The 12,911-nt window shown below is 47.7% G+C and overlaps 1 protein-coding gene across 2 annotated transcripts in view; it reads right to left on the bottom strand.

Moving 5' to 3' along the window:
- The window catches only part of KDM4B (lysine demethylase 4B), a 378,825-nt gene extending 377,804 nt beyond the window's left edge, over positions 1-1,021 (bottom strand). For both annotated transcript variants that reach the window (XM_030217503.1, XM_030217504.1), the window contains exon 1: positions 922-1,021. In XM_030217503.1, coding sequence (XP_030073363.1) covers positions 922-970 — 49 coding nt within the window. In that variant the 5' untranslated portion in view covers positions 971-1,021. The remainder of the gene's footprint in view (positions 1-921) is intronic.
- Positions 1,022-12,911: the final 11,890 nt, after the last annotated feature.

Here is a 12,911-nt window from a genome sequence, read left to right as displayed (position 1 = left end):
AACACCCCGGCTAACAACTGGCAAGCCAGGAGCCAACCCCCAGGCAGATTTTTGATGGAGCTCGAAGAAGCTGCAGCCACCCTGCTTGGGGAGATAGAGAATACTGAGGAGGCAGTGGAGCTAGCTGGCCATGAGGCACTGTGAAAAGTTGAGTGCTCTCTATCTCCCCCTGCTGGTTGATGGACACAACCCATACGTAATGGCTTCATCTGCTTGATGATAAGGAAATGGAAATTACATTAAAGTACTGAGACCATGGTCATTATTATGAGTGCTTAGGTAAAAGATTTCTGAAGTTCCAACCCAGACAGGTTTTCAAGATACCCAGAATGAATGTGTATGAGATAGACCTGCATACAATGGAGATAGTATATGAAAATTTATCTCATGCATACTCACTGTGGATACTCTAAAAACCTAACTAGTTGGATGTGTCTTAAGGCCTGTGTTGAAAACCCCTGCACTAAACTCATGAATACAGAAACTATTAATGTTTGGTTTTGCACTGCATAGAATTAGAAAATGGTTAGTGACCAGTGATGAGAAAATGTGGTCTATAAATATTTTAGGTTTTCCCTGAGGGTGTTATATTGTAAATGTGGTAACAACTTTGTGGTGTTATTTTCACAATAGGCATATGTACACATGGTGCTATCCTTATACAATACTGAAGTATCTGAATGCTCCAGCATCACCTGGAAAACGCAGAAGCTGTTCACAAGTACTAGAGCTGACACTAGCGCTAAATATTATCAACAAATAAAACCTATTGTTCAGGCCACACTACTTCGCATACTCATCACAACTAGCTTGATTACCTTTATGTTTTTCTGGCTCTAGAGTGCCTGACCCCCTTGTCATAAGAGCTGCAAGTAACATGCCTCTGATGAAGGGCAGCTGTGAATGAATGCATATACTCACACTCAAAGAATCCCTGGAGCTCAAGACAAAAGCATTGGCTCTCTCTCATGTCAGAGGACTTCCACAGTTCATGGATAAGGTAGTATAGCTGCTGGTAGTCCACTTTAAAGGTAATAAAAAAAACAGTTCATGGAAGAAGAAATCTGAGAATGGACCCCCAAGGGATGTTTTCTGATGGGTATTGATCTAATTAACCTAATTATACAATTTCAAACAGTCAACTGTAGAGCTCCCTGCAGCAGTCAAGGCAATCCTGCATACTTTTCTTTACAAGTGATTATAAAATAAATGCAGGCAGCCACCTGTATACAGAACAGTTCAGGCCAAGCCTCTAGGTACAGGTGCTCTTCTACATGGGTAAGGGAGCATGTCACTCACGGAACTATTATCAGGACAGAACAGCAGCTGGGTGTTTTTAATCAGACTTTTTGTCAGTTTAATCTGCTAGCTAGTGTCTATTACCCAGCATGCAGCAAAATAACTCCATACCTAGTTGAGAAACAACAATCGCTGGAGGCTATATTAAAGGATACACATGCCAAACTTATTCCAAAACACTATTATGGTTCAAAACTACATTTTAAGAACTTTCATTTATTCTTACAACTACAACTCCTGCAAATTAATCAATCAGTCTTATAGCAAATTCTTTAAAAAAAAAAAAAACAGATTAGTATAAAGCATACAAATCAACATTAAAATATGTTTTATAAAGTCGTTTAAAATCATCATGAACTTGAAAATAAATGCTACAAGGCAGGTGTTCTTAATCAGGAGGACAGAAAGCAAATCAAATGGGATGCAGAGAAGCATCTTGAAATCTGAGGCAATTTACTGAAACTTTCTAAACAGAGTGAAGGCAGTTGTTAAGGCAGTTAACTGTTTACTACTGTAATTTTAGCAACATGTTAACAGTTAGCACTATTAGCAGCCAATGCTGTACGTGCAGGACATCAGATTCAGTCAGAAACCAAACGAAGGAAGACTTCGGCTGGCGGGAGTTGGGGTCCCCCGCCAGCAAAGGTAGACGACGGTGACAGCGGGCGGCGGGGGGGGGGGTCGAGAGGGTCATCGGCGGGGGGGGGGGTTAAAGTTGTTGGAGGTGTCGGCAATGGCGGGCGGGGTCGGTGTCGGCAATGGTGGGCAGGCAGGGAGGGGTCAGCAGCACTGGGGGGGGGGGGCTAAAATGTGCCCCCTCACCTCGGCTCTGGACCCCCCTACCGTTGAAGTCTGGCTACGCCCCTGAGTTAAAGAGGTGCAGGAAGAAAAACACTAAGAACCTCTGCTATAACGTAAGCTCTATGGAGAGAACAGGAGCTCAGAAATCCATCTGACCTCTCTACCAAACTCAGGTATGCAGAGAGATGTGGTGTGTTAGCAAAAAAGGGGAAAGCTGATAAACGTTTGCGGGTTACAGAAGGGATCAGGAAGATGTGTGCAGTGAAGTAGCCTCTTTAGCACAGAGCAGCAAGTACAGAAAGTCTTTCAATGGTTCAACATCACCAATAGTAAAATTGTCCTTCCAGGAGACGTTCAAAGTGTGTACATAAAACCATAACAAAAATCGACAGTGTTTGAAAGGCCAACTCCTCTCTCAAGTAGGAAGGGTAGATGCGTGAAGATTTGACACAAGGGCTCTGTGATGGGGTCTATGCCCCATCACTTAGGAAAACCTCAGGGACAGGGAAAAAGGTGCAAACAGGCATTTGAAACCTAGAATTAGTTCAGCCCTTGAGCGGAGTGATATAAGAAAGGGTCCTGGTGAAATGCAAGATCAATCCCTAGGAGTAGGGAAGTAAACGGAAATCACCTGCTCTCAAAAAAAAAAAAAACCTTCAAATATAACAGGTTCTAGATATCCAAATTAGTTCTCCCTCTATTACTCCTTTCAAATGTTATGGAGCATTTTTTTAAACATTTGTATTTTTTCTAACTTATAGCCTCAGCGGTGCTCATCACCAATAGTTTACATTGGCAATGGAGTTAGCACCCACCTCCTCATCGGCTTCTCTTAAAGCTATATTCTTTATTTTTCCTTTTAATTCATTTTCTTAAACTTTATTATTTGTTACATTTGTATCCCACATTTTCCCACCTATTTGCAGGCTCAATGTGGCTTACATAGTATCATAGAGATGATCGCCAATATTGGTATGAACAAATACAGAGTGAGGTTGTGGTAAAGTAAAGGTAATGTGTGATAGACACATTGGGGAATCATATGGAGGAAGAGTTAAGCTATGTCCAATACGAGTTTTGGTATTGTTATGTTGCAGGGTTAAGGCATTTAAGTTGGATCATTAGGGTATGCCTTTTTTGAACAGGTTGGTTTTTAGTAGTTTCCGAAAGTTTAGGTGGTCATATGTTGTTTTCACGGCTCTTGGTAATGCGTTCCATAGTTGTGTGCTTATATAGGAGAAGCTGGATGAGTAGGTTGTTTTGTATTTGAGTCCTTTGCAGCTTGAGTGATGGAGATTTAGGTATGTTCATGATGATCTTGATGTGTTTCTGGTTAGTAGGTCTATGAGGTCTGTCATGTATCCCAGGGCTTCGCCGTAGATGATTTTATGAACCAGGGCGCAGATTTTGAATGCAATACGTTCTTTGATTGGGAGCCAGTGTAGTTTTTCTCGTAGAGATTTTGCGTTTTCGAATCTCGTTTTTCCAAATATGAGCCTGGCTGCAGTGTTTTGAGCAGTTTGGAGTTTCTTTATGATTTGTTCTTTGCATCCTGCATAGATTCCATTGCAGTAGTCAAGATGGCTTAGTACCATTGACTGAACCAAGTTGTGAAATATTTCCCTCGGGAAAAAAGGTTTCACTCGTTTGAGCTTCCACATTGAGTGGAACATTTTCTTTGTTGTAGCTTTCGCTTGGCTCTCTAGTATGAGGTTTCGGTCGATTGTGACTCAGAGAATTTTCAGGCTGGCTGATATAGGGAGGGTGCAATCTGGGGTGGTTATGTTGGTGGGTTTATGTGTTATATTGAGATGAGAGGATGAGACAGTGTGTTTTTTCCGTGTTAAGTTTTAGTTGAAATGCATTCGCCCATGAGTTACTACTACTTCTACTTATTTCTATAGCGCTACTAGATGTACGCAGCGCTGTATCTTTATTACTTATCTTTTTCGATAGTCAGACTGGGGGATTTAAGCTTGCCCGACATGCATGTTTCGCCTAATCACTAGGCTGTATCAAGGACTTCCCCTGGAAAATCAAAAGAAAAACCGTCTCAGTTCATTATTTCTGAGTCGCATTTTCCTCCTCACACATAAGGGAAAATTAGGTTCTTACCTTGGTAATTTTCTTTCCTTTAGTCATAGCAGATGAAGCCATTACGTATGGGTTGTGTCCATCAACCAGCAGGGGGAGATAGAGAGCACTCAACTTTTCACAGTGCCTCATGGCCAGCCAGCTCCACTGCCTCTTCAGTATTTGAAGTTTCCAAAGCAGTATGGCAAACCGCAGTGGGAATAACATGAACTTTCCTCACAGCGAACGATGGCCCCTTAACAAGGGCATGAACTCAAAAGGAAGGAATGAACACATCCTCCTGGAGGGAATAAACTCGTCCTCCTTATTGTATAACTGGAGGGGATACACGCAACCTCCTGGAGGGAATAAACTCATCCTCCAAAACATAAACTGGAGGGAATGGACTCATCCTTCTATAAGTGAACATGAATCCTGAAGACTGTTTTCCAACTTTCTCCCAAGGAAGGAACTTCAGGAAACAAGAACAGAACCTGAAACAGATTCACAGCATACAGACAATCATACAGGGAGGGCTCATGGCTTCATCTGCTATGACTAAAGGAAAGAAAATTACCAAGGTAAGAACCTAATTTCCCTTCCTTGTCATCAAGCAGATGAAGCCATTACGTATGGGATGTAACAAAGCAATCCCTATATAGGGTGGGAACAGGTCACACCACGCGCTAGCACTTCTGCTCCAAAACGTGCATCCCTCCTAGCAGCCACATCCAGCCTGTAATGTCGGGCAAAAGAGAGCTTAGAAGCCCATTTTGCTGCACCGCATATCTCTTGACGAGAGTGCGCTCCAGTTTCAGCCCAAGAGGAAGAAATCGCTCTGGTAGAATGCGTCTTAAAGGCTACAGGCGGAGACCGGCCAGTAAGCAGATAAGCTGAAAAGATAGATTCTTTGAGCCAGCGAGCAATAGTGGCTTTAGACGCTGGAGACCCTCTGCGAGGACCTGATAGCAAAACAAACAGATGATCATAGATCCTGAAAGAGATAGTAACTCGCAGATACTGCACCAGAGTCCTGTGCACATCCAACAGGTGCAACTGCCCAAAAGATTCTGGAAACTCCTCCTTATCAAAGGAGGGCAAGAAAATAGGCTGGTTTAGGTGAAACGCTGAAACCACCTTAGGCATGAAGGAAGGAACGGTCCAAACTGTGACCCCAGACTCTGAGAATTGCAGAAATGGGTCTCTACAGGACAGCGCCTGGAGCTCTGATACCCGTCTCGCCGAAGTAATGGCCACAAGAAAAACGGCCTTTAGTGTCCAATCTTTCTCCAATGCTCGCCGAAGCAGCTCAAAAGGAGAAGCCTGCAGGGCCTTCAAAACTAGCCCCAGGTTCCAAGCTGGACAGGGTGCTCGCACAGAAGGTCGGAGCCGAAGCACCCCACTAAGAAACCGTATCACATCTGGATGAGCAGCTAAAGACACGCCTTCAACCTTACTACGAAGGGAGGCCAACACTGCCACTTGCACCCGCAGGGAATTATAGGCCAAGCCTATTTGTACACCATCCTGCAAAAAGTCCAGAATCGGCGAGACAGGAGCCCGCATGGGTGTGATCGCTTTTGAAGCACACCAAGACTCAAACTGGCGCCAAATCCTGGCATAAGCCACGGAAGTGGAACGCTTGTGGGCCTGTAGGAGAGTGGAAATGACTGTGTTTGAATAGCCCTCAATTGCGCCCTCTCAATCGCCATGCCATAAGACCAAAGCGGCAAGCATCCTCCATGGTTATCGGGCCCTGTGAAAACAGGTTCGGTACCAGAGGTAAAGGAAGGGGAGCCTCCACTAGCATCTGTCGGAGGTCCACATACCAAGGCCTCTTGGGCCAATCCGGGGCGATGAGGACCACTTCTCCTGGGTGCAGCCGAATCCGCAGGAGCACGCGCCCTATCAAGGGCCACGGAGGGAACACATATAGTAGGCCCGGAGGCCAGGGTTGAGTCAAGGCATCCAACCCTGCCGAGCGAGGATCTCTCCGTCTGCTGAAGAAGCACAGGACTTTGGCATTTGAACTTGTCGCTATAAGATCCATCACGGGCTTGCCCCATTTGGCACATATCTGCAGGAATACTTCGTTTGCTAGTTCCCATTCTGCTGGATCGATCTGATGCCTGCTTAGATAATCGGCTTGCACGTTGCTCTGACCGGCAATGTGAGCTGCTGACAGAAACTGAAGATGCAGCTCGGCCCAGAGGCAAATCTGTTCGGCCTGCGCGGCCAGTGCTCTGCACTGAGTGCCACCTTGTCGATTTATGTAGCGACTGCTGTCGTGTTGTCCGACATCACTCTGACAGCCAATCCTTCCAAAGTCACTTGAATGGCCAGAAGCGCCTTAAACACCGCTTTCAACTCCAGGCGGCTGATGGACCACTCGGACTCCTCGGGTGTCCATAGACCCTGGGCATGCTTCCCCTTGCAATGTGCGCCCCAGCCCTTCAGGCTGGCATCTGTCACTACTAGACACCAATCGGGGAGTGCCAGCGGCATTCTTCGCCGCAGCATGCTGTCTGAGAGCCACCACTCCATGCTGAGTCGGGCCGCAAGGAGCCAAGAAAGTCTGCACTGATAATCCTGGGAAACTGGAGACCATCATTGAACTAGCGAATACTGTAGAGGTCTCAGGTGCGCTCTTGCCCAGGGCACCACTTCCAATGTGGCTGTCATCGATCCCAGCAGCTGGAAAATGTCCCAAGCTCGCGGGCGGGGCATCCTCAGGAGCAGACGGACCTGATTCTGAAGCTTGCACCGCCTTAGCTCAGGTAGGTATACATAGCCCGAGTCTGTGTCGAACCTGGCCCCCAAATATTCTAGAGATTGCGAGGAGGTCAGGTGACTTTTGGCCATATTGACGATCCAGCCTAGAGACTGAAGTACTGAGACCACTCTGGCTGTAGCTTGATAGCTCTCTGTTACAGAGTCTGCTCTGATTAGCCAGTCGTTTAGGTACGGGTGAACCCTGATAACTTCTCGCCTGAGCAAAGCAGCTACTACCACCATTACCTTCAAAAAGGTTCAGGCAGCTGTGGCAAGGCCAAAAGGCAAGGCCCGGAACTGGAAATGTTTTCCCAACACCGCAAACCTCAGAAACTTCTAGTGTGGGGGCCAAATTGGTATGTGCAAGTAAGCTTCTTTCAGGTCTAGAGATGTGAGAAACTCTCCTGGCTGTACTGCAGCAATGACGGAGTGCAGAGTTTCCATGTGGAAATGCTGCACTCTCAGGGACTTGTTTAATTCTTTTAAGTCCAGAATACGGCGAAAAGACCCACCTTTTCGCGGCACCACAAAGTAGATAGAGTATCGGCCGTAGCCGTGTTCGGCGGGAGGTACCGGAGACACGGCCCTTAACTGAATCAGACCTTGCAAAGTCTCCTCTACCGCCGCCCGTTTGGCGACAGAACCGCATCGGGACTCCACAAACACGTCTCTTACTGGGGCGTTGAATTCTACTCTGTAGCCATCTCTGATCAGGTCCAGAACCCACTGATCTGAGGAAATGTTGGCCCACTCCTCGGCAAAGAGGGAAAGACGTCCTCCGATGACAGGAAGCGAGGAGGGGGCCGGCGCACCATCATTGAGAGGCTCACCCCTGAACTCCAGGCCTAGAGCCGGTGGCTGCGGAACGCTTGTCCGAGCGAAAGGAGTTCCTCTGCTGAAAAACGAGCACGAGAAGTGAACCCAGCAGAACGCCCCGGGCGGTACCTTCTAGCTTCACGGGAGCGAGGTCTATAAGAGGAGTGGACCGCCTGGCCCTTGGAGGAAGGCCTCGGCCTATCTTCGGGCAAGCGCTGGGGTTTAGGATCTCCCAGGCCTTTAACAATTTTTTTTTCCAACTCCTCACCAAATAGAAGGCCTTGAAAGGCAACTTCACCAACCTTTGCTTAGAGGCCATGTCCGCTGCCCAATGTTGTAGCCAAATAAGACGGTGAGCCGCCACTGCTACTGCCATTTGTTTAGCCGAAGCTCTGACAATATCATAAAGGGCATCAGCCAAAAAGGACAAGGCCGACTCCAGCCACGGAGCCATATCCGAGAAGGGCTCCGCTCCATCTCCGGGCTGTTCCACTGCCTGTTGTAACCACGCCAGGCAGGCTCTAGCAGCATAACAACTGCATGCAGACGCCCGAACAGTAAGACCTGCAATTTCAAAGGAATGCTTAAGTACTGCTTCCAGCCTACGGTCTTGTATATCCTTCAGGGCAACTCCTCCTTCCACAGGGAGGGTAGTTCTCTTTGTCACCGCAGTGACTAGGGCATCTACTTTAGGCATTGCAAAGCGAGCCAAATGCTCCTCACGCAGAGGGTATAATTGCCCCATAGCCCTGGAAACTTTCAAAGGTCCCTCGGGATCAGCCCACTGAACGGAAATAAGCTCTTGGATGGAGTCATGCAAAGGAAAGGCTCCAGCAGGCTTTTTGGTACTAGCCATCCTAGGATTCACAGAGGAGGCCGTGCCACTGTCAGGCTCTTCAATAGAAAGGACCTGTAGGGCATCTGAAATAAGCGCTGGCAGCTCATCACGGTGGAAAATCCTCACCGCGGAGGGATCATCCAGATCCTGAGATAATTCTGCACCTGACTCTGGCTCCTCAGACCACGAAGGCCTGCCAGAACTCTCCGAATCCCCACAGCCCGACCACGGGGGGCGGGGGGGAAGGAGGTGCACCACAATCTGAAGGGGAATTAGCCCTTCTACGCTTTTCTTTATGCCAATTATCAGGGAAAATAGCCTCAGCGGTCAGTCCCAGGCCAGAATCCACCGTGAGGGGGGGGGGGGTGGGGAACAATAGAAGGGGCCTCAGATGATCCTTGAGGGAGAGCTCTTTTCAGCATGTATGCTTTATGCAATAATAACACAAAATCAGGGGAGAAAAACTCGCCCTGGGCACCCAGATCCCGTCCGGGGTAGCCGCTCCCTGAATAGCCTCAATTCGAGGTCCCCCCCCCCCCCCGGGCTCAGGGTTCTCCGTCTCTACGGAGGCCGCGCCATGCGGAGAATTCAAAATGGCGTCCGCTACCAGCTCTGAGCGGGAAGAATCATCGCTCATCATGCTCGGGCCGGCTCTTACACCTGTACAGCACGATTTACAGAGCCCCGCTGCTGATTTGCGCTTGCCACACCGGGAACAGCGCTTTACATTCTCTGCAGCCTTCGCCGAAAATGGCAGGAAAATTCAAAATGGCGGTTTTGCGCCAAAAATGCCCCAATCGCGGGCCCACCCCGGAGGAGATAGAAAACACTCTTACCTCACCGGACCGAGTATCACAGCTCTGGTCCCATAGAAGAATCAAAGGAAAACCTCTGTTCCATTTTTTTTTTTTTTTTAACGCTGTGAGGAAAGCAGAGGTAATAAGAACTCCGGAGGCTCAGATGAGTGGGAAAGGCAGGGAAAGGCGAACCAATGTGCCTGCATCCACTGAGTGGGAAAGGACAGGGAAAAGCAAGCTAATATGTCCACATCCACGGGGGCATGGGTAAGGCAGGGAAAGGGCTAACCTATGTGCCTTCAAAGTGAAGCTGCTATAGCCTCTAACACCCCGGGTAACAACTGGCAAGCCAGGAGCCACCCCCAGGCAGATTTTTGATGGAGCTCGAAGAAGCTGCAGCCACCCTGTTTGGGGAGATAGAGAATACTGAAGAGGCAGTGGAGCTGGCTGGCCATGAGGCACTGTGAAAAGTTGAGTGCTCTCTATCTCCCCCTGCTGGTTGATGGACACAACCCATACGTAATGCCTTCATCTGCTTGATGACAAGGAATAAGGTTTTAGAATTTCTGTCAGGGTGGAACTTAGAGGAGGAGTCTACTGGACTATAAGAGACTGAAAGCTGAAACAGCACACAGTCTTCTCTGGGAAGGCTAGAGGAAGAGTACTGGACCAGATGCTGAGGACTGCACGGCAAGAAAGAAGGTACTGAACTACTACTGTTTTTTGGTGATACTTATCCTTGGAAGCCTTGGAACACTGCCTGTGGGTAGATGTAGCTCAAAGGAAAAAGCTATGAGGGAGGAGGGCATGCTCTAGTTATAGGCCTGACCCTAGATATAGCGAAGATACATACCTGTAGCAGGTATTCTCCAAGGACAGCAGGCTAATTGTTCTCACTGATGGGTGATGTCCACGGCAGCCCAAGTAATGGAAATCTTGCTAGCAACAAAAATTTTGCTAGAGCCTTTGAGAGTGCACGGGCATGCGCACTGCGCATGTGCGGCCATCTTCCCGCCCGTTGTGCGAGAGTCCCGCTTTAGTTAAATTATAAAGCAATAACAAAGAAAAAGGACAACTCCAAAGGGGAGGCGGGCGGGTTTGTGAGAACAATCAGCCTGCTGTCCTCGGAGAATACCTGCTACAGGTATGTATCTTCGCTTTATCCTAGGACAAGAAGGCTGCTTGTTCTCACTGATGGGGTATCCCTAGCACCCGGGCTCACTCACCCACCTCTTCAACAAGACATACCACAAAGACCAACAACTGTAAATGTAACACATCTCCACGTTACCTACAATCAGAACTGTTTTCTTTCTTATATCTGCTAGTTTAACTGCCACTATGTTACTCAAATTCTCTATGTAACACCAATTGTTATTTTCTAATCTATATCTACCACTAACAATACATTGTAAGCCACATTGAGCCTGCAAATAAGGTGAGAAAATGTGGGATACAAATGCAATAAATAAATAAAACAAAGAAGGCCAATTGGGCCTCGAAACGGTGAGGACATAACAAAGACTGACCTACGAATTAAACATCTAACAGAGTGCAGCCTGAAACAGAACAAAAATGGGTCTAGGGGGCTGGAGTTGGATTCTAAACCCCGAACAGATTCTGCAGCACCGACTGCCAAAACTGACTATTGCGTTGGGTATCCTGCTGGAGGCAGTAATGAGATGTGACTGTGTGGACTAATGACCACGTCACAGCCTTGAAATCTTCAATAGTGGCTGACTTCAAGTGGGCCACCGACGCTGCCATGGCTCTAACACTATGAGCAGTGACATGACCCTCAAGAGTCAGCCCTGCCTGGGCATAAGTGAAGGAAATGCAATTTTTCTTTTTTTGTATTTATGTGTTGCATTTGTATCCCACATTTTCCCACCTTTTTGCAGGCTCAATGTGGCTTACAATACATCATGAATAGTGGAAGTATATAAGAAAATATACATTTAGTATAACAGAAGGATCTTGGGTATCATAGTAATGATAAAACATGATAGTAGTTTAACAAGCAAATATTGTAAGGCAGATAATGATAAAGCATAATAAAGCCAGCCAATTGGAAATAGTGCGTTTCCCAACAGCGACTCCCCTTCTGTAGGGATCGAAAGAAACAAACATTTGAGCGGACTGTCTGTAGGGGCTTGTCTGCTCCACATAAAAGGCCAATGCTCTCTTGCAGTCCAATGTATGCAACTGACGTTCAGCAGGGCGGGTATGAGGAAGGGGAAAAAATGTTGACAAGACAACTGACTGGTTCGGAAGGAACTCCGACACCACCTTCGGCAAGAACTTAGAGTGAGTGTGGAGGACTACTCTGTTATGATGAAACTTCAGATAAGGAGCATGCACTACCAAGGCTTGAAGCTCACTGACTCTACGAGCTGAAGTAACAGCCACAAAGAAAATGACCTTCCGGGTCAAATACTTCAGATGGCAGGAATTCAGTGGCTCAAAAGGAGGCTTCATCAGCTGGGTCAAAACAACATTGAGATCGTGGAATCTTTCCTGGAAGCAAGCAAGACTCGGAAGACACCCTCAGAAAGACCCAAGGAGGCGAAGTCTACGCTCTCAACATCCAGGCCGTGAGAGCCAGAGACTGGAGGTTGGAATGCAGAAGCGCCCCCTCGTTCTGAGTGTTGGAAAACACTCCATGGTTCTTCGGAGGACAACTCCAGAAGAAGAGGGAACCAAATCTGATGAGGCCAAAAAGGAGCAATCAGAATCACGGTTCCGCAGTCTTGAGTTTCCGCAAAGTCTTCCCCACCAGAGGTATGGAAGGATATGCGTACAGAAGGCCCTTCCCCCAATGAAGGAGAAAAGCATCCGACGCTAGTCTGTCGTGGGCCTGAAGTCTGGAACAGAACTGAGGGAGTTTGTGATTGACCTGTGGCAAAAAGATCCAACGAGGGGGTGCCCCACGCTCGGAAGATCTGGCGTACAACGCACAAATTGAGCGACCACTCATGAGGTTGCATTATCCTGCTCAACCTGTCGGCCAGACTGCTGTTGACGCCTGCCAGGTATGTGGCCTGGAGAAACATGCCGTAATGGCAAGTCCACAGTCACATGCTGACGGCTTCCCGACACAGGGGGCAAGATCCGGAGTTCCCCTGCTTGTTGATGTAGTACATCGCAACCTGATTGTCTGTCTGAATTTGGATGATTTGATAGGACAGCCGATCTCTAAAAGCCTTTAGAGCGTTCCAGACCGCTCGCAACTCCAGGAGATCTGAAGACCTGATTCCTGAAGGGACCAAGCTCCTCGAGTGTGAAGCCCATCGACATGAGCTCCCCACCCCAGAAGGGATGCATCTGTTGTCAGCACTTTTTGAGGCTGAGGAATTTGAAAGGGACATCCCAAGGTCAAATTGGATCGAATTGTCCACCACTGAAGGGAATTGAAATATTCGGTGGACAGCTGGACCGCATACTCTAGATTCCCTGCAGCTTGATACCACTGGGAAGCTAGGGTCCATTGAGCAGATCTCATGTGAAGACGACCT

Source organism: Microcaecilia unicolor, chromosome 11, assembly GCF_901765095.1.
Source record: "Microcaecilia unicolor chromosome 11, aMicUni1.1, whole genome shotgun sequence".
NCBI classification, from domain to species: domain Eukaryota; kingdom Metazoa; phylum Chordata; class Amphibia; order Gymnophiona; family Siphonopidae; genus Microcaecilia; species Microcaecilia unicolor.
The sequence above is the reverse complement of the archived record's forward strand: the minus strand, read 5'-3'. Positions and strand labels throughout refer to the sequence as shown.